General features: G+C 36.4%; 1 protein-coding gene across 4 annotated transcripts in view; it reads left to right on the plus strand.

Moving 5' to 3' along the window:
• The window catches only part of LOC113100315 (regulator of G-protein signaling 20-like), a 36,086-nt gene extending 16,006 nt beyond the window's left edge, over window positions 1-20,080 (plus strand). For 3 of the 4 annotated variants that reach the window (XM_026265103.1, XM_026265105.1, XM_026265106.1), the window contains 4 exons: window positions 6,606-6,745; window positions 9,514-9,597; window positions 9,774-10,008; window positions 13,094-20,080. In XM_026265103.1, the coding sequence (XP_026120888.1) occupies window positions 6,606-6,745; window positions 9,514-9,597; window positions 9,774-10,008; window positions 13,094-13,282 (648 nt within the window). In that variant the 3' untranslated portion in view covers window positions 13,283-20,080. The remainder of the gene's footprint in view (window positions 1-6,605; window positions 6,746-9,513; window positions 9,598-9,773; window positions 10,009-13,093) is intronic. The other variant, XM_026265104.1, reaches the window with a different exon arrangement.
• The last annotated feature ends 1,889 nt before the right edge of the window (window positions 20,081-21,969 follow it).

A 21,969-nucleotide genomic window follows, 5' to 3' on the forward strand; every position in this document is an offset into this window, starting at 1 on the left:
TAGTGTAGTGTAGTATATTGTATTGTATTGTAGTGTAGTGTATTCTATTGTATTGTATTTTAGTGTAGTGTAGTGTATTCTATTGTATTGTATTTTAGTGTAGTCTAGTGTAGTGTATTCTATTGTATTGTATTTTAGTGTATTGTAGTCTAGTGTAGTGTATTCTATTGTATTGTATTTTAGTGTATTGTAGTGTAGTGTAGTGTATTCTATTGCATTGTATTTTAGTGTATTGTAGTGTAGTGTAGTGTAGTGTATTCTATTGTATTGTATTTTAGTGTAGTCTAGTGTATTGTATTGTAGTGTAGTGTATTGTATTTTAGTGTAGTCTAGTGTATTGTATTGTAGTGTAGTGTATTGTATTGTAGTGTAGGGTATTGTATTGTAGTGTAGTGTATTGTAGTGTAGGGTATTCTATTGTATTGTATTGTCGTTCAGTTTAGAGAATTTCCACTATTACACCTTTCCATTTGCTGTGAACATCGGTTGAGAGGGAATTCCTCTGAAGCAGTGTAAGGGCTTTTTGCATCAATGAAATATCTGTCCGACCTTTGCCCTAATACATTTAACCTTTGACCTTCCTTGTAATGGACACCAAATCCCCCCCTAAGGTGCGGCAGTTCTGACTCACACCAAAAGTACCAGCATTAAGAGTACTGCTTTTATGCCAAAGTGAGGTTCCTGTCTCAAATATCAGAGAGTGTGTGTTTTCACTTGTCTTGTATGTAAATTACATATACATGTCTCTGCCTGTTTGAGGAATCTTGCCAGCATTGGATTTTAGTGCAAACTGCTGAACATCTTTCAATCAAAACATCATCAAGCAGTGTAGTGATTACTAACTTTTTTTAAGCAGCCTTGGAACTACTGAATATTTCCCATTCATTTTCCTTTTAGGCATTTCAAAAGGTTTAAACCTGAAACCATCAATTATTCACACCAGTACCAATTGAGATGAAAAAGAATGCTGACAGAATACTTTCTCTATATATATTAGAACTCCTTGAGACTCAATTACGTCATTTTTGTTAGGCAGACTGCGACTAAAATGGTTGCAAATGTGACAAGAAATAACTCTTATGAACTGGTTCTCCGAAATTTTCACAATACAGCTTCAAACTCATTGAATCATACTCAGTTGCTCACAACTGATCCCTGCAAATCATTTTGTAGTTATTTCCAATTCAAACCGATAGCAGAAATGTGATGTACACTTTAGGTTCATGACTGGTTGTTCGTATAACAATGTGTAACTATGAAGCTGTTTAGTTCTTAAATGTTTCTTTTTTTTTTTTTCTTTTTTTTTTCTGAAGACCGTTAGAGGAGGGCGGTCACAGCTTTCTCTTTAACTGTTGTGCAATCATGTTTACATACTGTATGTGTGTGTTTTAGAGCCTGTTTTCATTTGTCTACATTATGCTTGAATTGCCTGGCATTATTTAAACAAGCGGTCCTTGGTCCTCTAGCGCTGATCTGTGTGTGATATAATGAGGGAATAATCACACAGATTAATTCTCAAATGAGCTCTTAATTGCTTTAAGCCCCAGGGCATAAACAGCAGAGCTTCATTCAGTCCTCCAGCACCAGAGCAACATTACCCAGAGAGACACGTCCCAGCATGCCTCCATTCTGGTTCTCACTCTCAAGAGTTTCTGCCTCTGCCATGTGCTTTACAAGGGCCCTGATGACACTGTAGCTCCCAGTGGCCTGTATCACTTTTACACCATATCCTGTCTCTCGCTCACTCTATTAGCCTCTCCTCTGTTTCTCATCTGCAGAAATAGATCTCCTCCAGGTTGTATTTCTGTATTGTATTACTTCAAGTGTTTTTGTTAAACTAGACATTAAAGGGGTGGGTGAAATGCTATTTCATGCATACTGAGTTTTTTACACTGTTAAAGAGTTGGATTCCCATGCTAAACATGGACAAAGTTTCAAAAATTAAGTTGTACATTTGAAGGAGTATTTTTGTTCCAAAAAAACCTCTTCCAGTTTGTCACAAGTTTCGGAAAGTTTTTTTCGAGTATGGCTCTGTGTGACGTTAGATGGAGCGGAATTTCCTTATATGGGTCCTAAGGGCACGTCTGCCGGAAGAGCGCGCGCTCCCGTATAGCGAGGCTGAGCACACATTTCACTGATCAGAGCGAGAGCGTCGCGAAAAGTCACAAAAGGAGTGTGTTTTTGGTTGCCAGGGCAAGACGATCCTGCACAGATTACCAAAAGAGAAACAGCATTAAGGGACCAGTGGATGGAGTTTATTTTTACAGAGCATCGACAGAGTTGTGCAAGTGTTTGTGTTTGTTCCCTGCATTTCGAAGATGCTTGTTTTACAAACAAGGCCCAGTTTGACGACGGATTTGCACATCGTTTATTTCTTAAGGATAATGCAATCCCAACGAAAAAGGGTCACGATCGTGTGTTGGAACCGCATGCGGTGAGTAAAACTGCTTCAAATATCTCTGTGTTGTTAACTTAGCTATCACCGTGTAAGCACATCAAGTAAACAACATGCGACGTTGTCATCAAACTGCACTTTCCACATGTACAGCTTAAAAAAAGAAAAAAAAAAAGACGACATAAAGTGGAACTTAGTCATTTTCCAAAACCGCTAAGCAAATATATACAGTTTCAGTACATACCACATAGAGACGCCTTTGCTGATGCTGCTCTCGTTAAATTTCAGCCTCTGGATCTGTGTCACAGCTTCCAAACGCTCTCAACACAAAAGCCTACTGGCGCTCGTGATTCTTTAGCTCCGTCCACACGTCACGCCTCTAGGCGCTTGTGTTTTTCCGGGAAAAATCGTTACAGACTATCTTTCTCTTATAAATATAATAAAAATAAAGATTTTTTGGAGTTATGAAGGACGCAGTACTACTCTATAGGTACTCAAGATTAACAGGATATTGAGTGAAAATGAGCATTTCACCCCCCCTTTAATGTAAAACAGCGATTATTCAACCTAGATTTTTATTTTATTTTATGAGGAAGTTGTCAGTGGTGTTGGTCACCACTAACAATCTAACAAGATTGGACGGAGGGTTAACAAGAATAGAAAGGACTGAGCTGCCACTACGCCTCAACACTGGACCAACACACTCATTTGTCTATTTATATTTGGCCGAATCGTGTATTAGACCCATAAATACATAAAGCGTGTTATGGTTTACATGCCATTGATTCTGCAGTGCTTAACGCAGTTTTGTACATTCATGTTATTTCCCTGTGTGTAGTCTGTCAAGGAAACTTGTGACCCTTTGATTTACAGTGAGGAAAAAAAAAAGAGGAAGAAGAAAAAGACGCAGACTAAACAAAACACAAATGTTTACAAGACCTCATTTGAGACTGTCATTGTGCAACTCTAAAAAAGCAAACAGGAGAGGTGTTTAATACAGACAGAATTTCTGGAGGGAAATACAACACCACGCGGCTTGAGAACGAAAGGGATGGGGGAGGATTTATCCCTTGTTTGCTTCAACAGTATTTGTGAAGTGTGGAGTGTGTTGTCAAAAGTTTTGGCCACTGCTGACCCCGGCACAGAAAATAGCTCTCCAGCTAAGAAAAAGAGAGCTGGAGAGGGGAGGATGAATGGGGGTCTGCCAAAATCTAAAAATACCTCAGGCGGCTGTAGCCATCTTTACAGTGGAGAGAATTTCACATGCGAGGGGGAATGAGGAGAAAAGTTGTGAAAACTTTTGGAAAATCAAATGAAAGTCAAGAAAGGAAAACTGCGAAGTAGGTGTTGAGGGGATGTCTCCTCATGCCTCTTTTACAGCCCACTGAAGGCTGAGAGAAAAGAAGAAAAAAAGAAGGGTTAGTTAATTGTAGCTGCCTGGTAACTTGCCTTCTTTTGAGAATGATAGAAACAACATAGACACCTTTGGCTAATACATTAAAGGTGCATATATATATATATATATATATATATGATTAATGCCAATAAATATTTTATCACGCATTAATGCAGTTTTTTAATTTTTATTATTATTCTCACTTTTTCATTATTATTATTCTCACTGGCTCTGAATACACAAACAGATAAATCATGGGTCATAGGAGGGGATGCATTTTTTTCTCTAGATTTTAATGTTTTATTTTTATTTAATTAGACAAAATAATGTAGAAGTTGTGTCACAAAATTTCAATTTATCCTGTCTATGTTTTAAAAGCATGCCCATGTTGTTGATCTTATTTTGAACAATTTTAATGTTTCATTCACATAAATTTGACTTCGTAATTTTTTCTGCAAATAAATTTTTTATTCTGGTGAGATATGCTTAAACCCTGCCCCTTTCTGCCTCTATCCAATCAACAACCATTGGATTGAACGATTGAAGTGCCTTCTCCAACTATTATTATGTTTTTCTTAATTTGTTTATCCATTACACTTCGATTTACGTCACTATGTAGCAAAAAAGACATGTCGCTGCTTCCTTTTCATTATGATTCTACTACCATTTATGAGTTGTTTGCCAGCATTAAAATTATTCTGAAAAAATATTCGGTTCTTCATAATATTCAGTCACTTATCTTTAATGTTTTATACTGACACCTACTGGTGTGGATGAAGCATTACATACTTTACAAAATAAAGGTTCTTTATTGGCATCGCTGGTTCCATGAAGAATCTTTAAAATCCATAATTTCCATTTTACAAAGCATTCTTTAAAGTGGGAATAGTTTCTTCTGATTATTAAAACATTCTTTATACTAAGAAAATGTTCTTGCAGCCATCACGAGAGAATGACTGGCCTCAAAACCCCATAAAAGGCTCTGTACTCCCTGTTTTTTTCCATGAAGGCAGACTCACAAGGAGAGGGACACATTCCGCCATATTGTACTGCTATTGTGGGTGTAAAGCACTACTTCCCTGTCACCCTCACGCATGCTTCCTCTTGCCTTTTTAACTTGCGTTTCCTCATTACAGCGACCAACCTTTCCTCACTTGCAGACAGGCGCTCATTTCAATCCATAGACACTCAGGGGTTTGTTGTTGGATATGCAAGAGACTGTGGAAGTTCCTGAGACTGTGGAGCAGTTGTCTGTCTGTGTGTATGGAAGATTGGATTTTAAAACACATGCATCTGAATATGACCCGTTTACTCTGAAGTTGTCATTAAACAACACAAAAGCCTTTTGTTATAATGCTGTGTGATTTTTCTTTCCCTACATCAACAAACACATACACACATGTATGATTGTGTGTCTGTTGTGATGGCATTAGAGATGTTTGGTATGCAGTAGGACAGGGCCTCTCTATTTAAGACAGCTGGCCCAAATGTAATTGGAAAAGAATTATGGCCTAGGCCTTTTAGCGAATTAAAAATAACCTTTGAATTGAGAAGGTCATTTGGGGGAGGAGAGGGGAGTTTAAACACAACACCCCACTCCCTGTTCCACTTTAAAGGAATGTTCCAGGTTCAATACTGGATCATGCTATTGATTACCAGAGAAAATCATTGACTCGTCACTTAGTTTGTAAAAACACAGATAAGTCATTTATCGGAATGCCCATTTCTGGTCAAAGTGTCTTTTTGTTAAATTGTTAAATTACTTTTATATATTTTAGATATTGATATTAAGAAACACCTAAATATCACATCAGCTTCTACAAAATTAACAACAGTCCTAGCTTTTCTGTGTATAAATTGTAATTTTCACCAAAAAATTATCTTAGGACATAAATTACTAATAGTCTCATAGGAATTATTATTATTATAAAAAAAAAAAAACAAAAAAAAAAAAAAAAACATCTTCCAGTTGAAAGATTTAAGCCATTGAACCACGAGTGATTTGACTGGGTAAACTCAATGGAAATTGTTATATGAAACCTTCATTTTATTTGTAACTCAATACTTTTGAGGCGTCACCCAAATTTTACTCCTATCAAACCGTAAAATGTAATTTATGCCACTGAATGCTGTTAAACTCAATAAATCAGTTAAGATAAGGTGGGGATTTTCATGACTTTCAGAAAAAAAGACCGTTCTTCTCTGATGTGCAGTGTGTAAGTGGACAGATTCATCTCATGGGAGTGAAAAGTGTGTTTCTTTTCTAAAAGTTCATGAACCACAATTGCCCATAAAGTAATCGAAGAAGAATTCTTATACAGTGGTTGGTTGATACATTTGTTTATTTGAGTTCCTCTCTGGTTATTCCAGTCAGTTTCTGTTTGCACTTGTGTTGACAACAATCAAGCTACTCCCATATCGCATAATGGTCTAATAGACTCTGTCCCTGGGTCTCTTTTACATGCTCCAATTCATTATCGCCACTCACTAGCTCCGTCACATCTGAAATGTGATTGGTTCGATCAGGGCCCATGCTCACTGATAATCTCCAGTCTTCATTCTGATTGGCTGCGTTAAGTGACAGGTTGAGTCTTTGCCCCCTTCAAGGATGGATTGCTGGTGGAAGCTAATATTTGTATGTTTGTCAGAGGATTATGACCGTGTGGGGTTGTTTAGAGGGACTGATTAGGTCCTCATGACCATGTGCATGTTAATTTCCAAACTCAAGTCACCAGATGTAGAGGATTTCCTGTGTGTGTGTGTGTGTGTGTGTGTGTCCGTGAGTGGGTGGGTATTTACTCTAATGTGTATCAGTACACAGGGCCTGTCCCGGCAGACCGCGAGTCTCCGATGACGCGGAGCGAGCCGTCCCCCAGTCGCGCCCAGCATCCCTCGTCCACACAGAAACCCAACACCTGCTGCTTCTGCTGGTGCTGCTGCTGTAGCTGCTCATGGTACGACCCACTCACCTGTCTCTGTCTCCACATGGTACATTCCACTCATCTCCACTGCTAGAGTTACATTCCACCAATCCTTCACTGTGATTATATTCACCTCCATAAAGAGCACTGCAGTGATGAGTTAGTGTCACTTTTATTCTCTGCAAAAACTTCATGGGTTTCTTCTATTCGCTTTTGGATTACTGCAGAAAACAAGCTTTGTGATCAGCTAAAATTTGTGTTTATTATGATAATCTTCCCAAATGAATATGGAAGCCTGAATACAATCATCAGAATTGATTTATTGATTCATAAATTATTATTATTATTATTATTATTATTATTATTATTATTATTATTATTATTATTATTATTATTATTATTATTATTATTATTGTTAGAAAGGGTAATGTAATGAATGAATTAAATGTGCAATTCACTCCTACTTATTTACATGCAAAGCTATTTAAATACGGGTCTTAAAAAGCAATAAACACAAAGAAAGAAAATGGTAATGAAAAACTGAATCGAGTAATAATATGTGTGTTTGATTTCTATTTAAAGTCAACAATAACTAATAATAGACCTTGTTTACTTTCTTAAAACATCTTCCTTGTTTTATGGTGCACAATTCGTCATTGCATGTTATCCTAAAGATTAAAATGTTTGTTTTTTTGTCATCAAACTGTAATACAATTTCCTAAATGCAATAATATAATAGCCTACTTTTTATGATACAATCAAATCCCTGAGGACAAAATCAATCCTGTGTTATTTGCGTCTGGATATTCAGTTTCACTCGCAAATATGCCACATTGAGTTGAATATGCTATGAAGCGCTCCCTCCTACGGTTATATCAAGATCCCTCAACACAACACTCAGTTATTTTTATATGCGTGTAAATGAAATGTTTTTCAGTGTGAAATATGGTATGCTTATGAGTACAGGTGAGTACATGCTTCTGTGAGCATACACACACGTTAATTGCTGTGTAAGTGTGTGTGCGCTTCTCTGGATGAGTGAAATTCAAGTGTACTATGAGTCAGGAGAGTAAATGTGGTTAAGTTTGCTCTCGTTACACCAGAAGCCCTGGAGGAAACGGAAGGCATATTCACACCCACACATCTTTCACACACTTATACACTCACACTCATTCTTCAAACACACCTGCTGCACACAGCTATTTACAGTGACCACTGAGATCCAAACTCTCATGACTTCTTAATGACAGGATTTCATTAATATAGCTCATTCCGTAGATATTTCAGAAAAAAAAAATAATAATTTGTGATTCAAAGCTTTTTAATCAGTGTGGTCCAAACGATTCCCGAATGAATGACGTATATGAACAAGTTCTTTTTGATTTGTGAACAAATTATGAACAGTTGTCTTTAAAGATTTCAAAGCCATGCAGTGCAACTAATGTAGTCCAAACAGTTTCCAAATGAATGCCTTTTATAAACTGGTTATTTCTGGTGAATGAAAACCATACAGCATGACCAGAATTGTCCAACTGATTCAGATTTTATTTTATTTTTTTAAGTCAAGTCCAGTCACCTTTATTTATATAGCACTTTATACAATACAGATAGTGTCAAAGTAGCTTTATAGTGTTAAACAGGAAAAATATGTGCTGATAATACAAGAGGACAATAGAAAGCAGTCCGTTTATCAGTTAAAGTCAATTCATTGTTGAATCAGTGATGTCACCGTCCAGCTCAGTTCATTTATCTTCAAATAGTGACTGTGCAGTCAAGTCAACAATGTTGCCAAAAACTGTTCCCCAACTAAGCTAGCAAGCCAAAAGCAACAGTGGCAAGGAACCAAGACTCCATCAGTAATAGAAATGGAGAAGAAAAACTTTGAGAGAAACCAGGCTCAGTCAGTGGGCCAATTCTCCCCTTGCCAGACCAAACCCGCATGGTGTGGTTTAATTCCAGGTTGCAACGCACGCCAGATTGCGCAAAGGACTCGTCTGGTTCTCATGGCGTTGTACCAATGGCCAACAAGGTCTTCAAATGGGATCTGTCTCAGGGACTCATCTAGTTGACATGGTCTCCAATGACATTCGGGGCTATAGAGGTCGCCTCTAGGTGCTGATCCACCATCTGGACTGGATACGGGTTGGATCATGGTGGCTGCAATGACCATCTGATCTGGATATGGACTAGATCTGGGTGACTACGGTGACCTTGAAATAAGAATAAAACGGACTATATTAGGTTCTAAATATTATCAAATGGCCAGAGTTTTGAGATTGCAAAGGATGTGAAGAACTATAATGCGATAAGAGCTTGCTCAAGTACTGAGGAGATAAACCATTCAGGGCTTCATAAGTAATAAGGAAGATTTTAAAATCTTTCAATTTTAATACCATTAACATCAATTCCATGTGATAGTGTTAGATCTAAAGTATGATTATGAAAATGAGTAGTTCCTGACACGTGTTGTCTAACCCCAATAGAGTTTAGAGTGTCTATAAATGCTGATCCCAGTGCATCTATTTCATTATCTACAGTACATGGATTAAAATCACCAACAATTACAATTTTATCTGCAGCCAACACTAGGTCAGTTAAGAAATTAGCAAAGTAGTCCATCAAAGTCCCGAACAAATCTTATAAACCAGTTCTTTTACAAAATTCAAATTGAGTGAATTCACCTGAACATGAAGTTGAAGGGCCTTTCATATTGCATGTGAGAATGTTGCGTGTGTGTCTAGATTTTTTTGTTTTGTTCAGGCACTGCTGTTATTTCTCAATGCCATTTTACCACCTTCTAGTCTCACTGTTAGGAGTGAAGATGACAAGCGTGAGCGGAGGAAAGCCCAGGAGACAAGGCTGGAGCCCTTTCCATGTGAACCTTGGTGAGAACACACACATACATGAGATACTGTTTTCATCATGAGGGTTGAGCTGTTTCTCTCAACCAAGTAATCATGGACTATTACTGTATGTTTGTTAGGAATGTAAACGTACCTAATTTATCTCTCTCTCTCTCTCTCTCTCTCTCTCTCTCTCTCTCTCTGTCTCTCTCTATCAGCCCCAAACCGACGATAGAAGATATTAAACAGTGGGCGCAGTCTTTCGATAAGCTGATGAAGAACCCAGCAGGACGGAACAAGTTCCGTGAGTTCCTGCGGACGGAGTACAGCGAGGAGAACATGCTCTTCTGGCTGGCCTGCGAGGACCTGAGGAATGAGATCAACAAGAGTGCCATCGAGGAGAAGACTCGTTTGATCTATGAAGACTACATCTCTATCCTCTCGCCCAAAGAGGTACTGATACACAGACACGAACACACACACACCTTAATCAACACACACACACATAATGACAGTGTGAAGTAGCACAATGGTTCAGAGTAAACTTCTTCGCTGTCTTTATAATCAAGGTTTTGTCCTATAAGCACAACTGTGAGAGAGTGCATCATCTGAAAATACTGTTAAAGGCACAATATGTAAAATGTCCAAAACCACTAGAACAGTGCTACCATATTTTCCGGACTATTTTTTTTTTTATGTTTGGATGGTCCTGCGACATATAGTCAGGTGCGACTTATTTATCAAAATTAATTTGACATGAACCAAGAGAAATGAACCGAGAGAAAACATTACCGTCTACAGCCACGAGAGGGCGCTCTATGCTGCTCAGTGCTCCTGTAGTCTACACTACACTAATAAAAGCTCCACTGCTTTCGAGCTGTGTGTAGCGCTCGTTCAGCGAAATCGTTTCACTACGACAACTTTCAGCCTTACCCTGCTTCATTCTACTATGCTGATAAATCATTAGCTCATCCATGAGCATGATTTTTGCCCGAGTCCCATTAGACTGCATCATCTGTAGGGATGAAGACCTCTCCCACGATTCCACACTCAGTCACGGTGTCATCAAACTACGCTACCTGGTCTTTGTTTATTTCTAATATGCGCCCTCTAGCAGCAAAAACAATTACACACTGTGCCTTTAAGCCTCTTATGTATGTACTTTTGATAAAAAAGCAGGACAACAAAATAAAAAATTATATATATATATATATATATATATATATATATATATATATATATATATATATATATATATATATATATATATATATATATATATATATATATATATATATATATATATATATATATATATATATATATATATATATATATATAATAATGATAATAAAATGAAATTCATTTTCCCCTCTCAACATTTTTTGTTTCTATTGAAGAGAATTCTTCTACAGTATCTCAGTAAAAATGTTAATATATTATACTTTTATAGGTACAACATCTTGTCACTGGAGCAGCACCCTTAAATTGACATATCTTATTTACCCCTGAAATGTTCATAGTAGTACCTTAATGGTACATATTAGTACATATAGGTACTAAAATGCATTTTTAGGACCAGCTAAGGTCCCTTTAATACTACTGCCTCAGTGACAGTTTTACTGTTTTACTTCATCAGGCATAGTATTTAGACAGTTATTCTGATCGTGTGATTCGGACCTTTAGTTATTGTGTTTACCAGTGTGGGGGTGGGGGGCTTCAAGTTTAACAGGTTGAGAATCACTAGGTTTAATACAGACAGATATCTGTATTCTATCTGGATAGGAGGAGGTTTCATGCATGTACGTATGCAAATCTATTCTAAGAAAGGCACAGAATATTATATCCATAAAAAGACCAGTTGTAGCTGCAGCGGAAAGATGGCTAGCTGTTCTTTATCACCTCTGTCTTGTTTCCCCTCCGTGGAATGCAGATTTCAGGCTATGTGCAGGTCTATGATTGGCTGCATTCTCACCAATGAGAAGCGAATGGGGCCTTATCTTAAAAAAAAAAAAAAATCTTATTTGGATGCTTGGCATGAACTTCACCCCACTAAATTTATCTGGATGCTTGGCATGAACTTCACACCACTAAATGTTAAGAAAGTAAACATTTAAGATTTTGTGTGACAAAGAAACGAGGCGTGAAGGAATTCTGCCAGATGTATGATTGAAGCTTAATGTTTTATAAGGCTCGTTTCCTGAGATGCAGGCATCTAGAACCATATGTGGCGGTTGATTCTGCTTTCTATTACGATTTTTTATGTTTTATCTCCTGTCGATGTGAGACAGCAGGGTGTGGATGTATTGTACACACTATCATAGTGTTCTCTGTGCGCACATGTGCTGCTGGTATGCTGTTTAATTCATTATGTTGACATGCCGAATGTGCCTCTTGGCTTTTTCATCCTCGGAGCCAGAACTCACACCTTCAGACTCCACAACATGCAAGAGGCAGCTGAGGAAAACATCATTTCTAGAAGTAAATAAAGGAGCAAAGGTTGAGCAAAGGAAGCTATAAATTGATCCCTGCTGGACTCTACTGTAAAGCGGTTATATAATGGGGCCGTAGAGCAAAAGTGGGAGTCAGTAAGTTCAGATGGATGAGCTCTATGTTGACCTCAGCTCCTAGTTCCAATACTTGTACACTTGTGAGTGTCTGGTATGAGAATGAAAGGAATCCTTATATAGAGTCATGAAAGAAAGTGAAAGAGAGGTCAGCGATAGTCACGTCCAATAGCGTACAGGCTTCATAAAGTTTAAGAGATTCATAGGACTGAAACTTGAAAATATATCCAAGAATTGTTTTTTTAGGTACATTGCCGTTCAAAACTGGGATTAGAATAGTTTTTTTTTTAAGAGATACATTTATGCTTGTTCTCTTCTGCTCACCAGTGTTGCATTTATTTGATTGCAAATACATTAAAAACTGTAAAATTTTGGAAATATTGTTACAATTTCAAATAACTGATTTTTATTTTAATCTATTTTAGAAATGCAATTTATTCTTGTGATGCAAAGCTGAATTTTCAGCATCATTACCCCAGTCTTAAGTGTCACATGATCATTCAGAAATCATTCTGATGTGCTGGTTTGCTGCTCAAGAAACATTTCTTATTATCATCAATGTTGCTGTTATGTTATGTTGCATCATATTTTTTGAGGAAACTGAAATTTGTTGGTCAAAATGTCACTGTCCAACATTTGTTTTTGTATAGCTGCTGAAACAAAACGGCTTGTTATCCATTCTGCAACTGTACAACGTGCATCAAATTTCAGTAAAGGCAAGCGTGGTTCAGTTTCTGATTGGTTAACCGATTCTAGCATATGGAATTCGAAGCAGACCTTCACAACTCAGGATTAAAAGCCCCTTTCAAAAGTCTGTTTATCCCAGGCTTTAAAACTCATTAATCATAATTCTACATTTTGACCTTCCTAACCTTGAGCATTATCATAAAATGACTATTGATTAGCATTTGAATCAATATTATCCTAACTATGTTTCTTGGCATTCACAATGCTGTCTTTCTGTCTTTAAGGTGAGTCTGGACTCTCGTGTAAGGGAAGTGATCAACAGGAGGTTGCAGGATCCCACCCCTCACATATTTGAGGACGCACAGCTGCAGATCTACACTCTCATGCACAGAGACTCTTACCCACGATTCCTCAACTCCTCTGTCTACAGATCACTGGTGCAGGGGGGCTCACGCTCCTCATCCGAGTCATAGACCCCCGACTCCCTCCTCTTTCTTTCTCTCACTCTCTCCACCCAGTTTCTCCCCATTTCTCAACATTGCACAACCACTCGAGGAGAAAGTACTCTTTTTTTTGTTGTTGTTGTCATGGTTGGATTACTTTTTTTTCTTTTTTGCTTATTCCATGTTCCGCTTTCATTTTAACGGGAATTCCTCATTTTTGGGAGGTGTTTCTCCTGAAACCGGACAGAATGATGCAGGAAGACAGCAGTTGTCATTTTTTCAGATCTTTATTATTATTGTTTTTTTTTTCTTCTGTACCATCATTCCAAGTGTATGTGGCAGCAGCAGCATTAACTACTGATTTTCACAACCATCTTTTTTTTCTCCTTTTTTTTTTACGCAAACATGCTACTTTTATCTCCTGACATCTCTAGCTGAAGAGAGTTGAGAGGGCCTCTGCAATAACATACACTGGAGGGGCCTGACCCCTGACCTGTCCACTGTCTCTGTGCTCTGATTGGCTCTCTGAGGCGAGGGGTCGAGACGTGATTGGCTGCATCGTAAAGAGAGGAATGACACTTTTTCAAGGTGCTACACAGATAGGTACAACAATATTTACACATTATTTAGAATGGAAATCAGTTTCCAGGCCCAGATGGAATTTTACAGATTTTCTGCACTGATCCTAAGGGAAAATCTGAGGAAGGGATTTAAATATGATAAAATGAGAGCACTAAACTCATACTGGTAGCTGAAAGCATTATCAAATTGGCCAAAATAAATGAATAAACAAAGGCAGATGGACATCGAATTTTATAAAAGACGGCATAACTATTCTGTTTGATATTTCTGCATGTACAGATTTCATGTGGGCCTGTTAATTTCAAACAACAATATTGGTAACACAGGAGAGAGAAGAAAAAAAAAAGAGGAGGACTGCCAATTTTATATAGATATATTAAATGAAACAAACATAAGAGAGATGAGAGAATGACATGGTCTTAATTAGACTGGTCACTCACATTTTAAAATGAGTATTTTAAATGTTATTTATTTTTTATTTTGTTAAATTGTGACCAGATTCGTTTTTCCTGTACATATATGAAAGAGAATCTGGAACATACGCGACATACCGAGCAAGCTGTTAGTGGTGAGTGCTCAATTGCGCTGTATCTCTCTCTGGCCTCACTGTGTGTAAATGTGACGGAGGGTGAAGAGTGTGGAACTCACAAGTCTCTCTGGCGCCCCCTGTAGGCAGTTTTGCAAGCCGTTTTTCAGTGTTCCCGCCTTTTCTTTAAGCAAAAGCAGACGATCTTAGTCAACGTGAAATCAAAATTAGCTTTATTGGTCAGTGCACGTTATTCCACGGAAAATACCGTATCTTTGTAAATGTCAAAACTTGCATCCACCTCTAAAACTATCTAAAATCATGGCAAAATTGTTGTAGTTTAATAACAATTTATGTTGTTGCAGTAATAGCATATGATACATTTGAATTTAACTCTTTCCTGTCAGCAAAGTTTTTTTTTTTTTTTTTTTTTTTTTTTTTTTTTGTCAGTTTATCACACAACATACGTTTTAAAGAGAATGTCTCTCAAATGACAAAAAAAAAAAAAATGTCAGCAATTAGCATTAGCGAATAAGAAAAGCATTGCACAGGTTTTATAGTATTGTACAGGAAATTTTCAAAAAGAAGCCATGAGCTGCTGTAAAACCCATTCAAAAGATTTCACTGGTCCAGTGCACTTCATTTATTCACATTCAATGCTCAGTGTTCGTGCTAAAACTCATTTTCTTTACAGATGCCTTCAACAGACTCTGAACTTACTCCATATTTAGAAATTAATAGGAATTTTAGAGAGCTGGCTGGACTGATGTTAACACTGTGAGCTGCGCTACCGCTCGAAACTTATGTATCATGAAATATTTTATACATTTCATAATGTGAATCTGAAACCAACCAGTACTGTGCGAGTGAGTCCTCAATAATAAAGAATTTGTATTATAGAGTTAGGCTTTTTATATCAGTGCTGATCTGAAAAACAGATTTTCTTTTTTTCCTCTAAATGTTCTCCTTCCTTAAGCAGTTGTTTTAGTCTGAGCAAAGAAACCTTAATATCAGATGTGTCATTTCACATTGAAATGAGGTAAATCATTCACATCCGCTTGGTACATCCTGGAACTTTCAGGATTTGGTCCTTTGTAAATATTTATATGTACAGTAAATAAATGTATAATGAATTAAGGACTCTGAAAGTGGGATTTCGAGTGTCACATGACAATTTAGAGGAACTTCATGTACTGTAGTACAAAAAAAAAAAAAAAAAAAACACTTTTTTATTTTATTTAGTTTGTTTCATCAGTTGTGCATGAATATGTACATTTTGGAATATGTGTAAAATAGTTGTGTATATGGTTATATATGTACATGAACATATATTTAGTATTGCTCATATTGTCCGAAATGATGTGACCAGTCTTACTTAAGCCAGATGTGTGTGTGTGTGTGAGTGTGTGAGTGAGTGTGATCAAAGTGAACATTCTTAAGAGAATGGGAGATAGATGTCAATGTCATTGCTGCCTTTGACAGTGAACACTCAATTACACAGGGATACGCACAGTTACGCACCGTCCCGCTCTTTAAGACACACTCAAAGAGGGAAGCTTGCTGGTGGACCTCTCAATGTTTCACGTGCACTTTGCATTCACACTGAAAGCGATTGAGAGGACACTGTACTGTACTGTATCAGTGGATCACATGAACTCGGCTCAGCTGTCGCTTACATTGCCTCAGATTGTCAACTCACACTGAAAGCTACTTCAGTTTGCTTTCAAAATCGCTGTCAGTGTGTACACTTTGCAACCAGTGTGATGCAACAGATTTAAACTTTCCTATTATAATCAAAATGAAAATAAGGCAAGCTGGATTTAACATTTAATTTAAATTTGAATGTTATAATTTTCAACTTTTTAAAAAATGCTTTTAAACATTTAAATGTGTAATTATTTTCAAATTTAGTATTTATGCTTCAAGTTAGCGAAATACATAAGGATGCACTGATATTAAAATTCTGGCCTGAAACAGTAAGCTGTTAAAACACTAAACACTAAAATCTGAATTTATTTAAGTTAATTTAGGCATTACAACATTATAATGTACTGTACAGTTAATAAAATTGGATATTCATTTATGGATGTTCATTATTTGTGTGCTAAATATTACATTTTATTATTATTTACACTTTTTTTTTTTTTTTTTTTTTTTTACAGATTATTAGTATTTTAAAAGATCAAATTTAAGTGAATATTAGATGAAGGCGGTCTACACAAAAATACTTAGGCTTAAATTTACGATTTTTTATTTGATTTATTTGGATGACACAATGCATATTTGTCAGTCATACATAAATGAAATGGGTAAGATTTCTGTACTTAAAAAAAATAAATTAAAAAATTAAAAAAGTAAAAAAAAAATTATCAAGCTATAGTTTATTAATAACTATTTGCCCCAATTATTATTATTATTAAATAATCATATTTACAAAATAAATTAAAACTGTTTAGAATCAGAATTAATTTATTCATTGTTCAAACAATCAAATGTATTCAGTTAAAGCAGAAACGTGGTTAAAATATGGCTAGCAACATTCAATTAGTTAACATGTTGAAACAAATTTATTGATAAGAACAACCTTTTACATAATTCTTACCTCATGCATTTATGTATGACTGACAAATATGCATCACATTAAGTTTATAAGTTAAACAGTGATCCAAATTAATGAAAACTTTATATGCAATTCAATTACATTAAATTCAGGCCTTATATTTTATAGTGTATATTATGTCAAAATATGTGAAATAAGCAACACAATTAAATATACATTCTTTAATATTGACTGAAAACCAATATGGTACCAAGATATCATGCATCTCAACACATGCTTGCAGTGCAGCCAACTTCGTTAATTCATAATAGGAGTGTTTTACTCCGTTGTATCACTCACTAGCAGTTGCCCTCATACTCTTTCAACAGCTGCACAAATCAGACAAACTTTCACACACTTGTATTTGACTGGAGACAGGGACTGTGACCTAGAGCTGCTTATGTTTACATAAATGTCTTTAAGGTGCCAAAATGAATCTAGCCTTCTAACGGTCTCAATCTAAGGAGCTTTGTTTGGAGCAGGAGTGAATCTGTCAGTAACCGATGTGTCTCCGTCATCAAATGCTCCCACTGCTCTTCGTTACAATATGTTTGGATTCAGTGTCAAGCGCTCACTTCACATGCTACAGCCTCGAGGTTTTGCCATGCTGTCTGTCTTCCCTCACTTTCTTACGTTCTCACCGGTCGCTCTGTGAGATTCTCTCTTTTTGTCATGCACGAGATCTGCAGTGCCATGACATACAGCAGTAAGACCGGTCAGTGACTCTTGGACTTCTATGGACACTTATTTATTGACATTAGCGTTATATTTTGTATAAAAATAAATCATGTTATGTTTTAAAGAGTATGTTTATGGATTTTTGTCTTTGTTTCCCAAAGTCGGTGACCATTACTGTGTGACCTCCCCTCATCCTCGGGTGCCATAGCAGGACGCCCTCTTCAGGTTGTGGTTGGGACTTGAGGTTCCTTTTTACCCAGAGTTGATTTCATCAAGAACTCATCTGTTATACTCCATTACTTTTGACTTGGTTGCAGATTTTTTTTTATGTTTTTTTTATAGAGAAGATATGACTATAAAGATAAAAAATAAAGATGTTTGTGTTATTATTCATTTACAGCTTGCCAAGAGATTTACTGTGACCCCCAAAAGTGCTTTTCTCACTCTACTCAACCCTAACACCTTTAAGCTCAAAGTACAATTCAGTTTCGATGCGAATGCTTACACTGCATCTGAATTCACTGTGTAGAACTACATCAAGTTTTTTTTTTTTTTTTCGTTTTTTTTTTTTTTTTAAGTATGTTCTATATAATATGAATATGGGTAGTAATAAAATCACGTTGTTACTGTCACATGACGTCTAGCACCAGTTGTGTTGTTTCACTGCCAATCACTGACCTCTTTGGATTGTAAAGTGTCCGTTGAGTGCACACTCTAGTAGATGTCCAATTATCCGGTACTTTTCACCTACTATTTTCGAATACTATGAGTTTTACTACTATTTATGTTTTTCACATTCTAAATAGTATAGAAGCACACATATTCAGACACTGTATTCTTGTATACCTGTATGTTCAGCTGAACTCAAAGCCTTTCAAAATCTACTACATTTGATAGTTTGAAGAAAGCTTTATTTTGCTCCAGAAGTTACTTATGAGTGTGTAGAGTTAATTGCATCTCTTAAGCCCCTCAAACAAACATTTATCACCATGGTGTCTACTGGTACTGCAAGTTTGTTGTTTCAAAGATTGTGGACAAACTGTTTTATTTCATTTTTTTCTGTAATCATGCATTATTATTGGAGTGATATGTAGTGAAAGTGAGTTGTGCCTTTAACCCCACTGTACCCTGTTAGGATGTAATCACCAACCCAAAATGAAACATTGTGTGATATAGAAAATATAGGACAGTTGGGTCCTCCACTTAAGCTGACCCCCTTCTGCACATCTGGTTTTACTTTAAGGAAGTTGACTGGGATGCAAGCAGCATTTGTGGACATTTTGTTTATAATTAAGAGCTCTAGATGATGGAAATATGAATGGTCTTTCCTCACCTTGCCTTATTAATAATATCAGTAGCTATAAATGCCCTTTTCGGATTGGACTACAGAGGTTTCCTATGATCATTTTCATTATTATTGTGTTGACTGGATCCTTTCAACGGCAGGACTAACCGTAACCACATACAATATCTAACCCAGTGTGAGAATCCTAAAATGCTGAGGGATTTTCTCTGGCTTTATCGTTCTTGTTGCCATCTCTGAGAACATGTATGGAAATATTGTCATATTGCCAAGACAAACACGGGCAGCAGTCAGGCGGCTCTCGGTTTCTGCTGTGTAGGTCACCGCTGACTCGAACAAGCAACAGTGTACAGTACAAACGCTTTATGCATGCATCAGCACTGTTCAAAACATCTGTGCTGCATAAAGTTTGTACAGTATGTATGAAGGAGAAAACAAATGGCTAAAAATGTGAGACGGAAATACCAATACAGAGAGACATTTTTCCCTCCCCCTTCAAGTTCCACAAACATTCCTGCAGTTGAACTTAAAGCTCAGTTCGCGCTGCCATGATAACAAGAAACTGGCAGTAGAAGGTTGCGCCGATGAGAGCCGAGACCCGTCATCTGGACAGAGAAGATTTGCTCTTCTCAATAAAACACACGAGTTACATGATGAAGGACACTAGCAGACCCTTAATAGACAAAGACATGAGAAACTTGCTCTGTATGACAGCATAACATTCGGTGTACCTACTTAAAATTGGCATGCACTTAAAATTCACTCCATATATTTTGTACATGCATGTAGACGTTATTGTGACTTCTCCAATCATTTAGTCCAATTAACCCTCTGCCAATTTAATCAATGTATGTACTGTATTTCAGTTAGGAATTTTTTTTTTTTTAATTATTATTATTTTTTTTACTTAAACTTAAATATTTAATGCTTCGGAGCGCAGACTTTTTATTAAAGAAATCTGATTATTTTTTAAAGAAACTATGGTATCAAGTATTTCAATGCTTGGGATAACACTTTACAGTCAGATCCTATTAGTTAACATTAGCTAATGCATATTAACAATGAGCAATACATTTGTTACAGTATTTATAAATCTATGCTAATGCAAGTTATTAAAAATAAAACCATGCATTGTTAGTTCATGGTAAGCCTTGTCCATTAAACCATGTTAAGAGTTACATCTTTTGATTTTAATAACGTGTTAGTAAATGTGTTAACAAATGCTTTAGAATTTATTATACTTCATCTAACTAATGTAGTTAATATTAACAAATAACATTATTGTAACGTTTCCGAGTTTTGATTGAGGCACTGAATTAATCAGAAGCTAGTGTTATTATTACAGTAGCTATAATTTGTAATTCTAACATCATTAAAACCTTTTCGTTATTCATAGTCTTATAGTTATACATTTGTGAGTGGTTTGAAATCCAATTAGAATTAAAATTGATGTTAACGCAGCTCAGTCTGAACAGATCAGATTTAATTTTATATTTCTATTTCTAAGTCACTGTGACTTTATTAAAACGTTGCATGCTTATTTTTGTGTGTCTTGAACGAATGCGATTACATTTGGATATGGAGATTGAGATTTTTGATATCATTTGACCCTATGGGTATTTTACCCTGCTTTAGAACAACTCTTCGTTCCTGGTAGCCTACATAAAAAACTAACTAAAAATGGTATCTCTGTAAAAAATATGTATAACTTGCCATTAGTTATCTTAAAGAGCTATCTATACTGTATTTAAGTGTACATGTAGCACCTTTCTCCTTCACCTGAGGGCTTCGATCCATGGTGTATTCCCTTGAAGGGCATATAACATTCCTCCAAACACTTAGCATTTTCATAAACCCAGCCATTCATTTGAAATCAGCAGATCAAATCGCTCGTCTACTGACCCTCTAAAGCCCCCATGACCTCTGTGGAGGCTCAATGGAGACAACTGTTTAGGAGATTTCCACCATGTTCCATCACAGGTTCAAAGTGCTTTGATTTCTTAATGATCTGGCGGGACTAAACCCAAATGTGGTGTCATTTAGGAGCTTTCATGAGCATCTTCACTGATCTCCTCAATCCAAAACCATCTGACGGCTTTTATTTTCGGTCGCCATAATTAAGAAATGTTGTGACAGCTTGTAGAAAATTACTGCTCAGGCAAAGGCCAGACATATTTCACCAGCTGTGCCTTACACAAGTCACAAAGCGTCAGTTCTATTCTCAGATTTGATTAAGGTCAGCTTCGTAATACAAATATGTTAATGGGACGTTTCCAAAGTATAGCAGGGCCAGTTTCATGTCCAAGTCCTCAGGATCAAGGAGATCAAACGCTGGATTCAATCATCAGCCTCATCAGATCATGATACAGAGTTCAGTTCATACAGCAGACAAATGATGGCACTGAACAGCTGTTCACTCTCAGTTGAGTATTGGTCGACTGCTCTCTCTAGTGGAAAACATCTGAAGCACAATAAAAACCAAGCAACAAATACTAGTTTGGATAATATATATATATAGAATAGTTTACCTTGATATTCATTAGCTCACCTTCATTCACCTTCACTCGACTACTGGGGATTTATATATATATTTTTTTTTTATTTTTATTTTTTTATGTGGGACACAGAAATATCTTTAAAGATGTTCTGAACTGTTTACCACACAAAGATATAGTGACTGTAGATGAGGAGAGTCCAAAACAACAAAAATCACCATAAAAGTGGTACATGCTACCAAAATAAGTGGTTAATCACTCAGAGAGAGAGAGCGAGAGAGAGAGAGAGAGAGAGAGAGAGAGAGAGAGATAAAAAAGTCGGTGACCATAAGACTGTAACAATGCTAAATAATTCTGCATCATTACTTACAAAATAAGAACATTTCACAATATTATTATTTTTACTATATTTTTGAACAAATAAATGCAGTCTTGGTGAACAAAGACTTTTTTTTTTTTTTTATCTCACCGACCCTTATACTTTTGAGCAGTGATGTATATGAATGGATGAACAGATTTTAGGAGTCATGACTA

The sequence above is a fragment of the Carassius auratus genome, unplaced genomic scaffold (genome assembly GCF_003368295.1).
Source record: "Carassius auratus strain Wakin unplaced genomic scaffold, ASM336829v1 scaf_tig00217245, whole genome shotgun sequence".
Taxonomy (NCBI): Eukaryota; Metazoa; Chordata; class Actinopteri; order Cypriniformes; family Cyprinidae; genus Carassius; species Carassius auratus.